Source organism: Vulpes vulpes, chromosome 10 (genome assembly GCF_048418805.1).
Source record: "Vulpes vulpes isolate BD-2025 chromosome 10, VulVul3, whole genome shotgun sequence".
Taxonomy (NCBI): domain Eukaryota; kingdom Metazoa; phylum Chordata; class Mammalia; order Carnivora; family Canidae; genus Vulpes; species Vulpes vulpes.
The window spans coordinates 41,641,223-41,659,954 of record NC_132789.1 but is presented as its reverse complement, the minus strand read 5'-3'; the positions used below and the strand labels follow the sequence as shown (position 1 = coordinate 41,659,954).

At 43.9% G+C, this 18,732-nt stretch overlaps 1 protein-coding gene across 1 annotated transcript; it reads left to right on the top strand.

Moving 5' to 3' along the window:
* The first annotated feature begins 5,654 nt into the window (after positions 1-5,654).
* NDUFS5 (NADH:ubiquinone oxidoreductase subunit S5) lies at positions 5,655-11,860 on the top strand. The gene is made up of 3 exons (XM_025991707.2): positions 5,655-5,803; positions 7,614-7,831; positions 11,634-11,860. The coding sequence occupies exons 2-3, from the start codon at positions 7,616-7,618 to the stop codon at positions 11,736-11,738; spliced, it is 321 nt and encodes a 106-aa protein (XP_025847492.1). The 5' UTR covers positions 5,655-5,803; positions 7,614-7,615; the 3' UTR covers positions 11,739-11,860.
* The last annotated feature ends 6,872 nt before the right edge of the window (positions 11,861-18,732 follow it).

Genomic DNA, 18,732 nt, shown 5'->3' with positions numbered 1-18,732 from the left:
CTCAGTCTGTGGGCAGAAATATGAAAAACCTTGCTCTGGTAAGTGATCTGTGCATCTGGATAGAGAGATGAGGGTGTTTCCTGGGGAAGGCTACACAGCTGCCCTGGCAGATTCCCTGCAGGTAGTTTAATCACCTGACCTGTTCTCAGAAAGGCTGACTCACTAACACAGCTGTATTGGTCTATAAAACCAGACTCCACTGTGTTATTTTTTTCAATTTTAGGTAGGTTCTGTGCCCAACGTGGGGCCTGACCTCATGACCCTGAGATGGAGTTCCATGCCCTACTGAGCCAGCCAGGCACCCCTCCAGTGTGTTAATTTGAGTGCAGCAGCCTACCCCATTGGCTTTAACAGTGTGTTTTTGTCATATAATCATACCACTTGGGAAGCCTTATTAAAGTCAGAACGAGGGGAGTTAATAATAGGGATGGAATGTTTACCAACATCAGATTACCCCTGCCACGGTGAAGCAGGCACAGCCTTCCCACCTCAGTTATGCTTCTTTAGTTCCTGATCCTTCTGCATCTTCAACTTGGTATCTCCTCCACCCCAGTCAGCATTCTTTAAATGATCACTGTAGGGATCCCTGGGTGGCTCAGCGGTTTAGCCCCTGCCTTCACCCAGGGCGTGATCCTGGGGTCCTAGGATCAAGCCTGCTTCTCCCTCTGCCTGTGTCTCTGCCTCTGTAGGATTCTCATGAATAAATAAAATCCTTAAAAAAAAAATGATCACTGTAGTCTCCAGTATATTCCAAGCATTAGTGCTTTTTTTTTTTTTTTTTTTTAGTTTATTTTTTACAGTCCTCTACATCCAACATGGGCTGGAACTCAGGGGCCCCATGCTCCACGACGGAGCCAGCCAGGTGCCTTGGCCTTAGTCTCCATTACTTTAGGATCACTTTGCTTACTGGCTTTTTTTGGTATTCATCCTGTAGCTGGAGGCTTGAGGGGTGAATCTTCCCTGGATATGTTAGGGCCCTCAGGCCACCCACAGGTGTGCTCAGGTCTGCAGCAGTGGCAGCAGACGCAGGTCTGAAGCTCCCCTGTGCGAAGCCATCTGGGTGGGCCTACCGGTCAGAAGAGTTAAGGCTTTTCTCAGGATACAGCTGAGTCAGGTGTGTAAAGAGGAGGGCACCCTGGAGGTCAAGGACGGAAGTCCCCCGTGGGGAGACCGGCGGGGTCCTCTGCGAGGCCTGTGGCCACAGTCTGCGGTCACCGGGCCGTCCCCGCGCAGGACCTGGGGGCCGGGCACTGCCGCCGCACAGCCGCAGTCCACTCGGTCTCCGCGCCTCGCTTCCCAGACACCGCGTGGCAGCGCCGCCTCGCTTCTGCGTATTAAGTTCTTCCAGGTCCTTGTAAAAACCACACTTCCCCGAGGCGGAGAATCCGCCAGAGAATTTGCCAGAAAGGCAAATGTTAGGGAAACGAAGGGCGTGGGAGGGCCGCGGCCTCCGCCACCCAAGGTCGGGGGGCACGTCACCTGTCACGTGAAGCGCAAACGTCCGAACGGGAGCGCGTGCTCACCATAGCGACGGCGCAGACTCAGTTCTGGAGTGGGAATTCTGGGAGTTGTAGTTTTCCAGGATTCGCAGTAGAGGAGGACCCGCCCCCGACATCCTTATGCACCGTGTGGACACGGGGGTGTCTGCGCTGTCAAGTGGAGGGGGCCGGCGTGTCAACAGTTAACAGCATCTATAACAGAAGGCTACAGGGCTGGCGGGACTTCAAGAAAGGCCTAGGAGGGGATCCCTGGATGGCTCAGTGGTTTGGCGCCTGCCTTTGGCCCAGGGCGCGATCCTGGGGTCACAGAATCGAGTCCCACGTCGGGCTCCCGGCATGGAGCCTGCTTCTCCCTCCTCCTGTGTCTCTGCCTCTCTGTATATATACATAGATATATATCTATATCTATCATGAATAAATAAATAAATCTTTTTATAAAATCAGTTAAAAAAAAAAAAAAAAAGGTCTAGGAAAATGCCTGAGGAATTTTGGGAAGCTTTCACCAGAAAACGCTCCATAAATGGTCTGCACAGATTAGGTATCCGCCCGGGAGACAGTAGGAAGGTGGCAGCGGGCAGGCTGGGACCATTCCAGGCAGAAGCAGCTGCTCCTATAAAGTTTGAAAGAGCAGTTCTAGATGGCTGAGAACACATGGAGGCTGAGTAAGCAATTATATCCAAAGATTTAGAAATGGGAAGAAATCAGATCATGAGGAGTCTTGAATGCCAAACCCAAGAATTTGAACCTTTTCTTAAATACGCTGATACACAACCCTAGCAGTATGAATCACCCACTCCTTTGTGTCGTCCCTTGTTTTGTTCATTTTTCTGTTTTATCGCTTGCTCCGGCTTTTTGTGTCTTACTCTCAAGAGCTCAACAAGGGCCATGGCACATAAGAGCTCAGGAAGTGTTTTGGGTTCTTTTAGTTTGCTTTTTTAGGAAGTGTTTTTTTTTTTTTTTTTTTTTTTTTTTATTTACTTATTCATGAGAGAGAGAGAGAGAGAGAGAGAGAGAGAGAGAGGCAGAGACACAGGCAGAGGGAGAAGCAGGCTCCATGCTGGGAGCCCGACATGGACTCTATCCCGGGGCTCCAGGATCAGGCCTTGGGCTGAAGGCGGCGCTAAACCACTGAGCCACCGGGACTGCCCCAGGAAGTGTATTTTTGAATGATCAGTTTTGAGTTTTAGAAAAGCAACTGGCAGCAATAGAGTAAGAAGGAAGGAAAGCTGGATATAAAAAGCCATCAAAGGAAATTGCTTTCCCTACCTTCAGATTCCATCCTCTATCCAAAGTTTAAAATCTGGCTCATCAACATCCATTTCCAATGTGGGTTTTGTTAGGCCAGCAGTTAAAAAAAATATTAGTTACCCTGCTTTTTAAAAGTGGTAGGTTTCACATTTAAACAATAACAAAAGATTTCTGGCTTTTCTTGAAGAACTTGGAAGATTTGACAATTTGGGGGCCCTGATCTCCATAGCTGTAGGATGGAACTGAATAGCTGCTGCCACCTTCAGACAGGGCATACCCCCTGTACTTTGTCACATGCCACACCACTCCTTCCATCAGTCAAACTGAGGCCAAATACCAATTACTATTTATTATGGTGCTTGTTTTTATTTCCTCATAGTGAACGGTTTGGCCTTGGAGACATTTGAGTCATCCATCTTTGTACTGATCTATCCTGCCTGGTACCTGAGGAGTGATACAATTAAATCAGTATTTTAGAAACATTACTCAGTGAAAAACAGGTTGAAGTGAGGAGCTGCGGAGGCAGAAAGAAAAAATAAATAAATTAGAAACCTGTTAAAGGGATATATGAGAGAACTTGGCCAGTAATTAAAAGATTGGAGGGGCAGCCCCGGTGGCTTAGCGGTTTAGCGCCGCCTTCAGGCCAGGGCCTGATCCTGGAGACCCGGGACCGAGTCCCACGTCAGGCTCCCTGCATGGAGCCCGCTTCTCACTCTGCCTCTCTGTCTCTCTCTGTGTCTCTCATGAATAAATAAATAAAATATTAAAAAAAAAAAAAAGATTGGATGATGGGCAGCCTGGGTGGCTCATTGGTTTAGTGTCGCCTTCAGTCCAGGGCCTGATCCTGGAGTCCTAAGATCTGCCTCTCTCTGTCTCTCTCATGAATAAATTAAATCTTAAAAAAAAAAAAAGATTGGATGAAAGATGAAGGCAAAATACAACATTCCTGCCTGAATGACTGGGAAGATGATATTACCAATTTAAACAAGAAAGTGGAAGATGCGGAAAAGGTTGGCAATCATTATCTTGCTACCCCTATTTTACAGGCAAGGGCCATTAATTACTAATTCTATAATCTTCCAGTATTCTGTGTGACATGCATTAAGTGTTTAGGAAATTCTATCTGAATTGAAACTGATCTCAGTTGGGAGGTTTCTGACGGGCTGCAGGGAACAGCGGGAGAATTAGAATGTTTAAAAGAAACCAGTTAAGTTGTGGGATCTTAGGAATTCTCTCCAGGGTGGGTGATCCTAGGGCTTGGAGGCAGTTCACCCGTTCTGGGGAAAAAATTACGCAAAAGTCCTGAAGCAGAGCAAGAATTTGACCATAGAAATGTTGATGGGGTGGAAACAATGTCACTCCAGGGGAAAGGGGAGAAAAATCAGAGACTGGCTGGCAGGACTTTTCCAAGAATACAATGGAACAGCAAACTTTTGGGTGGAGGATTAAGCAGAGGATTTTGGACAATGAGGCTTGGAAGGCCTGACTTCTCTAAACGTTTCTGACAGCACACCTCCCCCCTCCCCCCGCCCCATTATTTTGGTTTTTTTAAAGATTTATTTGACAGAGCGCCAGAGGGAGCAACAACAAGCAGGGCAGGAGGCAGAGGGAGAAGCAGGCCCCCCACGGAGTAGGAAGCCCAATGCCTGGCTCGGGATCAGGACCTGAGCTGAAGGCAGACGCTTAACTAACTGAGCCACCCAGGCGCCCCAGAGAACACATCTTTTATTTTTATTTAAATTTCTTATTTACTTATTTATGAGAGACACAGACACAGGCAGAGGGAGAAGCAGGCTCCATGCAGGGAGCTCGACGTGGGACTCGATCCCAAGTCTCCAGAATCACGCCCTGGGCTGAAGGCGGCGCTAAACCGCTGAGCCACCAGGGCTGCCCATAGAATACATCTTTTAAAGGACAATAAACTTTCAGTCCAAACCCCAAGTTAAGTATTATTTTCTATAAGTTACTTATAGGTACAACTGCAGTAATATTAACATACTTTGTAAACATTTACACCAAAAAATAGACATTAAAGGGACATGTGGCTGCCTCAGTCAGGGGAGCATTGCGACTCTTGATCTCTAGGTCTTGAGTTCGAGTCCCATGTTGGGTGCAGAATTTTTACTTAATAAAAAATTGTTTTTAAAATATAAAGTTAAAAAGATTAGACTAAAAATACAAGTATTTGAGTACTTTGTTCCCTCACATCCAGTGTATACCGCATACGCCACTTCCAAGGCCCTGCTGTAGCCAAGGGGAGCCCCCAGGATGTCCTGATGACTCTCTCGAATCTTCAAATTCTAGAAGCTGAGGGCAGCCCGGGGGGCTCCAACCGCCTTCGGCCCAGGGCATGACCCTGGAGACCTGGGATCGAATCCCACGTCGGGCTCCCTGCAGGGAGCCTGCCTCTCTCTGTGTGTTCTCATGAATAAATAAAATCTTAAAAAAAAAAAAAAAAAAAAACAAAAACAACCTAGAAGCTGAGATATGCAGAGAACTGATTGCCTTGGAGAGCTTTCCACGTGCCAGGAACCTCCTCGGGGTTTCACACTTAAGTCATTTAACCCCCAAAGTAATGCGACGCTGTAGGTACCTACGACGGGAGAACGGAGGCCCTCTGCGGTTAAGACGCTCTGTCAGGTCGCACGGAGGTGGCGCAGCCCGAGTGTCACGCCCCCAGCGGAGGTCCACGGCCCAGGACCCCCACGGGCCGACGCGGAGGTGGTGAAGGCACCACTTTTTCTCTCCGTGGCCTGAGCCAAGCCCCTCACCAAGCCGAGCCGCCGTGACAGCGAGGGGCACAAGGCAAAGAGGCAGCAGGAACCCCATCGAGGCCCCCAACGCAACCGTCAGCTCATCACGAATCGGTTCCAGCTCAGCCGCGCAGGCGCAGACCGAAGGGCTTGGTTTCTATGGTTTCCGGGCGCGACGGCGGGCTTCGCTGTCGCGCTGCAAGCGTCGCGCTGTTGGGCGTCCTTTGCGGCAGGCCTCGGCGCCGCTCGTAGAGCCTGCGGGAGCGGCGGCCGGCGAGACGACAAGGGCACCGCGGCGCGACGGTAGGTCGGGGCTGCGTGTGTCCGCGGGCGGCGTAGCCTGCGGAGCTCCGCTCTGAGATTCCTTTAACGAGTTTCTTCTAGCTTCCCCGGGTGTCCGTTCTTCCAGGCCCGAGCTCTGAGCAGGGTTCCTGCGCTCCCGGGCCCCTGCGTCACTGAAGCCTGGAGCGCGCGCCTCCCTCGGCTCCTTCTGCCGGACTCATGCTTCGGCCTTCTGTTTCTTTTTTCTTTCTTTATTATTTTTTTATTTTTTGGCCTTCTGTTTTTTAATCTGAGGTCCACCCACCTCATCCTGGCTTCCGAGGCCCGGAGTGGTTGCGGCCCCGCCCGCTTCCGGCTTCTCCCGGTCTTGATCCCGGCATGCACTCTGCTCCCCGGCTACGTCTAGGTGCTCGGTGCCCCCACCCCCGCCCCCGAACCCGGGACCTCCGGCTGGAGCTTGCTGCCCACCGACCTTCCCTTGGCAGGCTCAGCCCGTCCGTCCGTCTGTCTGTCTGTCTTTATTTAGTTAGTTATTTTATTTTTTTTATTTTTTATTTTTTCCAGCCCGTCTTTAAAAGGCATTTTAAGCCTCCTGCGCCGAGTTGGTGCTTACCCTTTCGAGCTCTTACCCTCTTTTTTTTTTTTTTTAAGATTTTATTTATTTATTCATTAGAGATACACAGAGAGAGAGGCAGAGACACAGGCCGAGGGAGAAGCAGGCTCCATGCAAGGAGCCCGATGTGGGACTTAATCCCAGGTCTCCAGGATCACACCCTGGCTGCAGGCGGAGCTAAACCGCTGAGCCACCCGGGCTGCCCGAGCTCTTACCCTCTTGTCTGTTGGGTCCCCAGTTCCTTGTGTGTCTGTCTCCATTTCTAGTGCTTAACGTTGAAGCTGCTGCTTCCCCTCCCCCTACACACACACACACACACACACACACACACACACACACCATTCCAGTGCCTGTTATTATTCAGTAAACGAAGGAATCTGTAGAAAATATAAAAATTAAGTTCACGTGTAAATCTGCCCACTCGTACATGACTTTATTGACCTTTTTATTGTGCTTTCCGGTCTTCTTTTGCAATTTTTCTTTGACACTGGAGACCCTTTTTCTCATTTAATATTAAAGTGTACATCTGTATTATCTGTTTTTCCTAACGTCCAACGTATTCTCCTAGGCAGGTACCAGATTTAACTATCCGTATCCCTATTTTTGCACACTTAAGTTGTTTGAGATTCTTTTGGGGGGGGTCTCCCTCCCCCATCCCCAACAATTACTGAGCCCCTACCTCGTCCCTACCCTCGCAGCACTCATTGTTCAATAAGGGAGACATTCGGGTTAATAAACCATTACAGAGGCATGCAGAGTACTCCTGTGGGAAGTTGAGATGCTGTGTGAACACAGGACGGACACCAGATTTAGGATGACATCGCAGAGGTGTCATCTGAGTTCATATGGATAGAGAAGTGTAAAGAAATGTTTTTGTGTTTGTTTTTTTCTTTTCAGTTACTTCTTCAGATCTATGTCAAAGAATTGGAATTACTGAGTCAAAACATAAACACTGACTTTTTATTAAGATGACCTTATAAAAAAAATGACCTTATCAGTACAGACAATTTGGGGGGGGTTGCTAAAAACAAATATTGTTCATCTACCATAAACTGGAGGTACCTGTGAAATGAAAAAAATTAATGAGAATATATTGGGAGAATAGCATAAAATATCTTTCTAGAGGGATACTTTTAATTGACGATCCCATTTTTCTTAGGAATTTCTCATTTGGTTGCACTTTTATGGCATTATTTCTTTTTCTATCTTCCATTTCAGCCATGCCTTTCTTTGATGTGCAGAAAAGGCTGGGCCTAAACTTAGATCATTGGATGACAATCCAAAGTGCCGAACAGCCTCACAAGATTCCAAGTCGATGCCATGCTTTTGAAAAAGAATGGATAGAATGTGCGCATGGAATCGGTGCTACCCGTGCAGAGAAAGAGTGCAAGATAGAATTTGATGATTTCGTAGAATGTCTGCTTCGGCAGAAAACGGTGAGGAGTGATGGATACGGGAGCTGAATTATTTCCTTGCTTCACTGGGGCTGCTTTTAAGTGTTTTTAGTTGGTCATTGGCAATGGCTTGCTCAGTGCAAATTGGCCAAACGTTGGTAGTGAAACACTTTCTCTACATAGGTAGCATGTCAAGGAAGTTAAGTGCCTTCGGATCTGAGGAGGGTCTCTTATTCCTCAGTGTTCCTCCTCATCTTCTGACCGATTTTCCTTGGCGTTGTGCCCTGCTACTGCCACCGGAGTAGAAATTGCATGTGTGTGCATTCCCGTTTTTGCAGTAGGCTAAAGGCAGAAGTTACCAACCAGCTTTGGATGTTTGTCTTTGAACATTTCTGAGTGAAAGTGTTTCAAATTCATTGAACCCTCATTTGAGAAGAGATTAAAACCCTGCATACTTTTACACTGAACTTGATATAACAATCTGGGTTAATTTCTACTCTGGGGAAGATAGAGGTGTTAATGAGATTGCTTTAGGAGAGCCTGACGAAAGAGGCAGGGGAAAAAGGATATTAATAGCATAATATCTACCTCTTTAAGAGTTGAATGAGTTACATAACATATAGGGCTCTATTCTCCCTTAGAGATGAAATCTTTGGGTATGGGCTGTTATTCTGCCTATTTCTCTGCTCCAGATATAACAAATAGAAATGTTTTCTTTTTTTTAAGATTTTATTTATTGATTTGAGATAGAGTGAGAGCGAGAAAGCACAAGCAAGGGGGCACAGGGAGTAGGATAAGCAAGCTCCCCACTGAGCAGGATGCCCAGTGTGGAGTTTGATCTCAGGATCCGGGGATCCTGACCTGAGCCGAAGGCAGATGCCTAATCACCTGGGCCACCCAAGTGACCCTAGAAATGTTTTTATTCCTTCCAACTCCTTGGAGTTCAAGAAGGCAATTTAGATTTTAGTTAAATTTATCACAGTTATTTGTATCAAAAATTTTTAATTCCTTATCTTTTAACATCTGCTATTGGCATTTGGGTAAAGTGAAGCCAGACTTGGAAGGAATTAGGGGATATGATCTATACAGGAATATCAGTTATTAAGTGGGTGATATATTAGTATTACTGAGGGACATTGAGTGGGTCATGGTTAGCCACCTACCAGCATTTAGTTCACAGTAGGGTCCCAGCTTCTCTTCCTGTGGACCCTAGTTACTCATTGCTCAGATTAAGACTACTCTTCATGGAAAATTTACACCAAAGGGAGGCAGTGTGGTGAGGTGGAAAGAACATTGGATTGGGAGTTAGCAGGGCTGATTTTGTTGTTGTTCTTTTAAGATTTTATTTTAAAATAATCTGCACCCAACATGGGGCTTGAACCCACAATCTGGAGATCAAGAGCCACACACTCCACCAACTGAGCCAGCCAGGTGCCTCTGGGAGAGCTGGGTTTTGTTTTGTTTAAAGATTTTATTTATTCATTCGTGACAGACACAGAGAGAGAGAGAGGGGCACAGGCAGAGGGAGGAGCAGGCTCCATGCAGGAAGCCTAACCTGGGACTCCATCCCAGGTATCCAGGATCATACCCTGGGCTGAAGGCGGTGCTAAACTGCTGAGCCACCCGGGTTGCCTGAGAGCTGGGTTTTGACAATGGTTCTGCCACCACTGGCTTTGTGACTTTGGGCAACTCACTTCCTTTTTTTTTTTTTCTCACTTCCTTTTTTTGTCTCGATTTCTTTACCTGGAGATACTAAAGAGTTGCTCTCAGATCACTTCCTCAGCCTGTGAATTTGTAAATAGGTCCATTACTGTTTTAGGGGTCACCCTGAATGACCAGATACTAAGCCCTAGGCGAAGAAGCTAGTGAATCAGGGAATTAGAATTAAGCACTGTTCTAAGTTCATAGCTTGTAATAGTGGATTTATTTCACACAATAACCCTGGGAGATGCTTTACTGGAATTTTTCCACTATGCAATTAAAAACTTGGAGCAAGACAAAAAAAAATCAAGGCCATTGCCTGAGGTCATATTGTAGTGAGCAGGGGAACTGGGACTTGAACCTGACCATACTACCATCTTCAGAGCCTGTGCTTCTGTCTACAATGCTAAGAGGTGATTTGTTAGACCTCAGAGAAAGGTTTGACATTATGTGTTAGTGATAGCTCAATCATGACTAGTCCTGTGTTGGAGATTATTTTTTGGGGGGAGAGATTCTTTAATAGAGAAATGTTTAAGGATGCAATATTTTACGTTACCTATAATGAAATTTTAAAAATGTGATCTTTTAAAAATGGCTAACGTTCATACCATTATTTAGGACACCTAGAGTTTTTTCTTCTGAAGTTATATCCTGACTGATTATTTAAGGTTAATGGAATCTTTAACTAAATATACTAACTCTTCGTGTCTTTGTGAAAACTAAATCACCAGAAAAGTTTATTGAAGCACCTATTATGTCAGGAGCTATTGTAGAAGCTAGGAATATACAGTAAGAAAACTGCAAAAAAAAAAAAACCCTGCCCTAATAGAGCTTATGTTTGGGTAAAAGGGTGTCAAAATTAACAAGTTTTTTAAAAAAGTGTTCTGTGTTGATAAGTGCAGCAGGGAAGATAAAGATAGAAAGCATGCATGTAGGAGCTGAATGGATGCTCTTTTTTAAAAAATATTTATTTATTCATTTATTTATTTATTTTTATTTATTGGAGACAGAGAGAGAGGCAGAGACACAGGCAGAGGGGGAAGCAAGCTCCATGCAGGGAGCCCGATGTGGGACTCAATCCCGGGTCTCCAGGATCAGGCCCTGGGCTGAAGGCAGCGCCAAACCATGGAGCCACCCGGGCTGTCCTGGATGCTCTTTTAAATAGGGTTGTTGGAGAAGAGCTCAGCAACAAGGAGACGTTTGAGCAGAGACTTAAAGTGGGCCATATGGATTCGAGGGAAGAATGTTCTGGTTAGAGGAAGGAGCAAGTGCAAAGGTCCCTGCAGTGAAGCAGAGAGAATGAGAGAAAGTATTAAGACATACATAGAATCAGAAGGAAAAATAGGACATGAAGTCAGAGGTAGGCCTAGTAAGTTGTCGTAAGGAAGGATTCAGCTTTTTTTCTCGGTAAAATGGGAAGGCGTTGGGCTTTGGGCAGAGGAATAATGCAGTTAGGATGAGGGTGTGTTTTTTTTTTTTCTGTGTTGCAGAATCCCGGTGAATGACAGCTTTCCTGCAGTCTTGTATGGTGTGGCTTTTGTTAGGCACCAGCCAGTGTCCTACCTGAGAGACAGAAGCAGAGCTCAGGGCCCAGTACTGACCAGTAGCCAAGCACATATCAGGGCTTGGTTTCTGTGGTAAAGAGAACGTCATGTAAAAAAAAAAAAGAGAGAGAGAGAGAGAGCGTCATGTTAGCTCTTTCTTCCTTCTTCATACCCAGTGATCAGTCACCGGCAGCAGTGCCAACTTTACACGGAGAGGTCAGGATGTATCAGCCGTGAGATGATCTCATCTTTTAATATTTTAGATACTAGATTATTAAAGACAAGTGTGCACAGGTATGCCTCTTAAAGGTTTTTGATCTATGTTTTGTTCATGTTTATGCAAACACCTGTAATCCTGTATATAACAGGAATGTTCTAGTTACTATTTTTGAAGGAGATATTATTATACATACTAGGAATTTATTAAGAGCTTGGGAAGTGATTTCAAGTTACTTTTTTAAAGGAGGATTTCATCTCAGGCCGTCTAGGATGGAAAGCTTCCATAGTTTAAAAATGAAACCAGTTTTCGTTCTGTTTCTCTAGCCCTCCAGTTTCTGGTTCATCTTTTCCCTAGTTTAAATACTTCTCTCCTTTGACAGATGAAGCGTCTGAGTGACATCAGGAGGCAGCGGGATAAGCTAATAAAGGAAGGGAAGTACACACCTCCACCTCACCACTTGGGCAAGGAGGATCCCAGGCCCTGAGCAGAGCTGCTGCTGATGGCTGGACGCTGGTTTTCATGTTCTCTCCTCCCCGCCCCGGAAAGTTCATTTACTGAAAACTTCTGTGAAAAGTGTCTAAAAATAAAGGATTGCTCTATCCTGTTTATCCTCTTTTCTCTTGGATCATACTTCTCTATAATGAGATTGCAACCTATTTTTTAAATTTGGAAAAATGGCTTTACCAATGCCTTAAAAATTAGCATGTAGGTAATAATAAGCAGCATTTAATGACATTTACTATATATAAAGTACTTTAAACATGTTAAGTCATTTAAGAAGTTGCAGTTTCTTTACTGCTTTCATTCTGGTTTATTTTCCATAAAATATAGACTTGGGCTGGGAGGGAGAGGCAGTAGAGAGAGTGGTTGTGTTTACTGTAAAGTCTGTGAACATTAAGGCTAAGAAAATGGCAAGTTCAGATAGCTTAATTTTGTTTTTATTTCATTTAATTAATTTTCAGATAATTTTGAAGAAACAATACATTGGTTCATGCTATCTTACATGTGGCATATTAGTACTTCTCTTGACATATTTAGAAATGGTGGGGGGGGATTGTTGTTTTAAGATTATATTTACTTTTTGGGAAGAGAACACAAGTGGTGGGGCAGAGGGGCGGGACAAGCAGACTCACTACCAAGCAGGGCCCAATCCCAGGTGCCCCTAGATTTGTTTGTTTTTAAGATTTTATTTGACAGCACAAGCAGGAGGAGCGGCAGGGAGAGGGTGAAGCAGGCTCCCCAATGAGCAAGGAGCCCAATTCAGAGCTCGATCCCAGGACCCAGGAATTATGACCTGAGCCGAAGGCAGATGCTTAACTGACTGAGCCTACCTAGGCGCTCCTAGAAATGGTTTTTAAAAGAAATAGGGAAATAGGGAAGAAGGGAGGTTTGAACCGTAAAAATTAATATGTGTTGAGAATAGAATTAAAATCTCCGATATCTTTTAGAATTTTCCTAACTTTTATTTTGGTAAAATACACATAACACAAAGTTTACCATCTTAACCACTTTTTTTTTCATCTTAACCCCTTCTAAGTATACAGTTCATTGATACTAAATATATTCACATTGTACAACCATCACCACCATCCATCCGTATGGAGAACACTTTTCATCTTGCAAAACTGAAGCTCTTTAGTTCCACCTACTACTCCTCCTTTCCCCACGGCCCCTGTCAACCACTATTCTGCTTTCTTGGATTTTGGTTATTCTGCTTCACATACTATTTGTCTTTTTGTGGCTGGTTTATTTCATTTAGCATACTATTTTCAGGGGTCACCATGTAGCATATTGCAGAATATCTTTCCTTTTGAAGTCTGAATAATATTCCATTGTGTGTATACCACATTTTGTTTACCTGTTTATCCGTTGGTGGACATGTCAGTTGCTTCCATGTTTTAGCTTTTGTGAGGAATGCTGCTGTGAATATGGGTGTACAGATAATCTCTTTTAAGACCCTGTTTTCTGTTGGTTTTAATATATACCCAGGAGTGGAATTGCTAGATTATAAGGTAATTACATTTTTAATAGTTGGAGGAACTACCATACTATTGTCCATAGTGGCTGCATCATTTTTTACATTCCCACCAACAGCACACAAGTGTTCTAGTCTCTCCATATCTTCGTCAACACTTGTTATTTTCTGGGGGTGGGGGCGGGGGGGGTTGTTAGTAGCTATCTAGTAGATAAGAGGTGGTATCTCACTGTAGGTTTTTTAAATTTTTATTTAATTATTTGAGAGAGAGATAGCACATGGTAGGCGGGGAGCAGAAAGAGAAGCAGACTCCCCACCGAGCAGGAAGCCCAACTCATGGCTCCAGGACCTTGGGATCATGACCTGAGCCAAAGGCAGATGCTTAACTGAGCCACCCAGACGCCCTCTCATTGTAGTTTTGATTTTGCATTTCTGTAGTGATTAGCAATGCTGAATCTTTTCATGTGCTTATTGGTCATTTCTGTATCTTCTTTGGATAAATATTCAGGTCTTTTGCCCATTTTTTAATTGAGTTATTTTTTTGTTGCTGAGTTTTTGGAGTTCTCTTATATTTGGGATATTGATTATCAGATACATGATTTGCAAATATTTTCATTTTGGAAGTTGTCTTTTTACTCTGCCGATGATGTCTTTTGATGCACCAAATTTTAAATATTTCATCAAATCCAATTTGTTTTTCTTGCCTTTGATGTCCTATCCAAGTAATCATTTCAAATCCAGCATTGTGAAACTTTTCCCCTGTATTTTCTTTTAAATTTTATAGTTTCAGGTCCTGGATCCATTTTGAGTTTTTGTATATCTTGTTACATAAATAAAGGTCTGACTTCATTCTTTTGCATGTAGATATCCAGATTTTCCAGCATTTGTTGACTCTTTTCCTTGGTGAGTGGTCTTGAAACCCTTCTCAGAAGGCATTTGGTTATGTGTGCAAGGGTTTATTTCTGGATTCAGATCAGTACTGTCCATATATCTGTCTTTCTGCCGCTTCCACACAGTTGTGATTACTGTAGCCTTAATATGTTTTAAAATCAGGAAGTGGGGGTCTTCCAGTTTTGTTATTGTTTTTCAGGATTGTTTTGGCTCCTCAGGGTCCCTTGAGATTCTGTATGAATTGTAGGATGGGTTTTTCTTTTTTGCAAAAAATACTGGGATTTTGATAGGAATTGTATTAAATCTGTAGCTTGCTTTGGGTAATATTGACAGCAACAATAAATCTTTGAATCTATGAGCGTAGGATGTCTTTCTGTGTATTTAGGTCTTTCTTAGTTTCTTTCAGCTGTGTTATGTAATTTTCATTGTACAAGTCTTTTACCTCCTGGTAAAGTTAATTCCTAAATTTGGTGAGTTTTGTTTAATACATGCAGCTGCCAACTTAAAAAATTTTAGGGCAGCCCGGGTGGCTCAGCGGTTTAGCGCCTGCCTTCGGCCCAGGGCGTGATCCTGGAGACCTGGGATTGAGTCCCACATTGGGCTCCCTGCATGGATCCTGCTTCTCCCTCTCCCTGTGTCTCTGCCCCCCCCCCCCCCCCATGAATAAATAAATAAGATAAAAAATAAAATTAAATATTTTTAAGTTTATTTATATCTTAGTAATCTCTACACCTAAAGTGGGTTTTGAACTAATACCCTGGAGATCAAGAGTCGCATGCTCTACCAATTGAACCAGCCAGGTACCCCTGGGTTATATTTTTTGTTTTTGTTTTTAATGCTACTTTAAGTGGAATTGGTATTGTGATTTCCTTTTTGTATTGTTCATTATTAGTTTTGCAGCATTTTGAGTTAAAAATACCAGCTAAGGGGCAGCCCGGGTGGCTCCACGGTTTAGCGCTGCCTTCAGCCCAGAACATGATCCTGGAGACCCGGAATCAAGTGTCACATCGGGCTCCCCACATGGAGCCTGCTTCTCCCTCTGCCTGTGTCTCTGCCTCTCCCTGTGTGTGTGTCTCATGAATAAATAAATAAAATCTTAAAAAAAAAATACCAGCTGAATATAAGAGTCTCCTCAAAAGAGAAAGTAACATTGCAGTCTCAAAATTGGAAGGAAGGGATTTGGCACTTGAGCAAGATCCTGCTTATTCTTTGTTATAGGGCAAATCTTTATCCAAGCAGCATTTTGTTAAACTACTCACTAAAAAAATAATAAACAAACAAACAAACAAACAAACAAACTACTCACTAATCAGTCACAATGGAGAAACAAGCTGGAGACCTTCTAGCAAAGTCCCATGCGGTGCGTGTCCTATGTCAGATTGTTTCACTGTGCTCTGTGCTCATGAGCTTTTTTGAAATTTTTAAGTCCAAAGTGGGATTCCCATGTATATATAATTTTGGAAAATCAGAGACGTCAAATGGAAATGCTGGAGAGTAAAGCACAATATTAATCAAGGCTTAAAGTAGGTACATGCCCTTTCATTCAAGATCTCTTTTCATTCCTGAGCTCTTGGTTGTAGAATGAGAGGAGACCAAATTCCATTCGATTGTATTTACCTGAAGGTAAAAAAAGAGTGACAGAGAACACTTAATTCTGTTTGTTGGAAAGCATTGCCTTCACGTCTTTACAGAATATCAAAAGCCTTCATTTCTATCAGATACCCACAAATAGCTCTGGAACGAGCAACCTTGTCTTTTGCCTCTGTATGTTTAGTCAATTCTTTCCCTGTATTGCTTTTTTGAGAACTTTAATTTTTTTTTTTAATGGACTTGAAAGCAAGGAGCCAGCTCCAAGACCCCCGTTCTTTAAGCAGTTTGAATAAGAACAAATAGGACTGTATGATTTCTTTTTTTAATTAAGATTTTATTTATTAGCAAGCATGAGGGTGGGGAGGGATAGAGGGAGATAGACAAGCCGACTCCCTGCTGAGGGGGGAGGCTGGATGCAGGGTTCAACCCCAGGACCCTGAGATCATGACCTGAGTCAAAGACTGGTGCGTAAGTGGTCAAGCCACCGAGCTGCCCCAAGACTGTTGGCCAACTCTGTTGGGTTTGGGAGGAAGGAGGGATAAAGCTGTTAGGTTCTTTGCAATTGATGATTAAACAGGACAAGTTACTTTCTCTAAACACCGTTATTTGTTGCCCTTAAGTCTCTTCTTTCCCTACACTCTGTTAAATGGGACTCATAACCCCTTTGGCCTGTGCTTTTTGACCCTGACTGTTGAACTCCGTACACAAGGGAAAACACTGAGAGCTTTGGTGACTATGTTTTTTAATTTTTTTGAATAGGTAATTGATGTGGTTCAAAATTCAAAAGGTATAAAAGATAATGAAAAATCTTCCCTGGGGACACCTGGGTGGCTCTGCACTTGAGTGTCTGCCTTTGGCTCAGGTTGTGATCCCGGGGTCCTGGGATCAAGTCCCACATCAGGGTCCCTGCAAGGAGCCTGCTTCTCTCTCTGCCTGTGTCTCTGCCTCTCTGTGTGTCTCTCATGAATAAATAATTAAAATCTTAAAAAAAAAAAGGGGGGGGGATCCCTGGGTGGCTTAGTGGTTTGGCGCCTGCCTTTGGCCCACGGCACAATCCTGGGGTCCCGGAATGGAGTCCCGCGTCGGGCTCCCGGCATGGAGCCTGCTTCTCCCTCTGCCTGTGTCTCTGCCTCTCTCTCTATCATGAATGAATAAATAAATCTTTAAAAAAAAAAAAAAACCTTCCCCAGACATACAGTACCCCTACCCAGAGGCAACCATATTTTGAGTATCCTAGAGATACTCTGTGCCTGTACACATACACTCGTTTCCTTTGCCCTTTTTAAAACAAATGGTACCATATTATGCACATAATTTCCACATTTTACTTTTTTTTTTTTAATTTTTATTTATTTATGATAGTCACAGAGAGAGAGAGAGAGAGAGAGAGAGGCAGAGACATAGGCAGAGGGAGAAGCAGGCTCCATGCACCGGGAGCCTGATGTGGGATTCGATCCCGGGTCTCCAGGATCGCGCCCTGGGCCAAAGGCAAGCGCCAAACCACTGCGCCACCCAGGGATCCCCACATTTTACTTTCTTAACTGTACTTTCAGTAATCTTCCAAATCAAGCACATGGCCCAATTGGAGCCAATGAATGAAGCTTGCTTGGAATTATAGAAAGGAATGATGTTTCCTCTGGATTTAGTGCAGGGGAGGTTTAAGTGCTATAGGTGCTGTAGAAATGTTTTATTCTTGATTAAGCAACCATGTTACTAACAAATATAAATGTATATATTGAACAGATGAAGGGTGCCTGGGTCGCTCAGCTGTTGAGCCTCTGCCTTCAGCTCAGGGCGTGATCCCGGAGTCCTGGGATCAAGTCCCACATCAGGCTTCCTGCATGGAGCCTGCTTCTCTCTCTGCCTCTATCCATGCCCCTCTTTCTCTGTCTCTCATGGATGAATAAATAAAATCCTAAAAAAAAAAAAAAAAAAAGATGAAGAGGAACAGCCAATTAGAAAAACTGGTAACAAGAGCTTCCACATCAAGTCTTTTATAAAATTTGCCCTGCCCTTGGACTTTGAAGTTCTATGAGCCAATAAATTTCCTTTTCCCTAAACCAATGCCAGTTGGATTTTTGTCACTTGCAATTAAAAAAAGGCCCCACCAAAGGTACCAAGTACATCAAAGTTGCCTCATTTTACATCTTAGGAAACAGGCTTAGAAGAGTGAAGTAACTTAGCTGGTATCAAACATCTAAGTGTTAAAAGTAGGATTTGAGTCTAAAACTAGACTTCCACCTCTAAATAACCTTGATAGTCTTTTGCTAATATGATAAGAAAAATCTGGACAAAATAATTAATAGTTTTCCATGGTGCTAATAAAAAATGGTATATGCAGGAAATCTTGAACTGAACTTCAGAAAAATATCTAGGTAACAAAATTGATCAGCTTCCCATCTCAGGGCAGGGGTTGGGCTCCAGTCATGGGGTAGGCCTGTAGGGAGATACTGCAGGGTTAAGAGGAAATCAGCTGGGTCTGAGATGACTGTTGGGAAGGGGAAGACAGGTGGGAATCTAGAAGAACCTCCTAAGTGCCTGGTTCGACAATTCTGCTTTCACTCCTGCTGCTTTCCCCTGCATGTAAACACTGCACATTCTTGGGGGTGATTACGTTCTGGGACCAACCATGTCAGAGTTGGCTCCAAAGGTGAACCAAGAATATCTAGAAGTGCAGCCAACTCAGATTCTTCCGAGTTCAAATTCTGACAAGATCAAAAAGACAACATCTAGGAAAGTTTGGGGTTGGGTTAATCACAGATGAAATCAATTTAATTGAGCCACAATTCAGTCCTAATGCTACTCTAAGATGAATCTGAAGGATGAGTCCCTCTGATGGTTAGAGAACAGTTTCTACAAAACAAGTGTTTTATTTATTCTTATTCTGTTTATTTTTTATTTTTTAAAAGATTTTATGTATTCATGAGAGAGAGAGAGGCAGAGACACAGGCAGAGGGAGAAGCAGGCTCTATGCAGGGAGCCTGATGTGTGACCCAATCCCGGACCCCAGGATCACACCCCG

Bases quoted from the DNA above. Each gene is read 5' to 3' on its own strand.
- NDUFS5 (XM_025991707.2), top strand. From the start codon at position 7,616: ATGCCTTTCTTTGATGTGCAGAAAAGGCTGGGCCTAAACTTAGATCAT. The intron at 7,832-11,633 runs GTGAGGAGTGAT...CTCCTTTGACAG, and splicing joins GTCTGCTTCGGCAGAAAACG to ATGAAGCGTCTGAGTGACAT.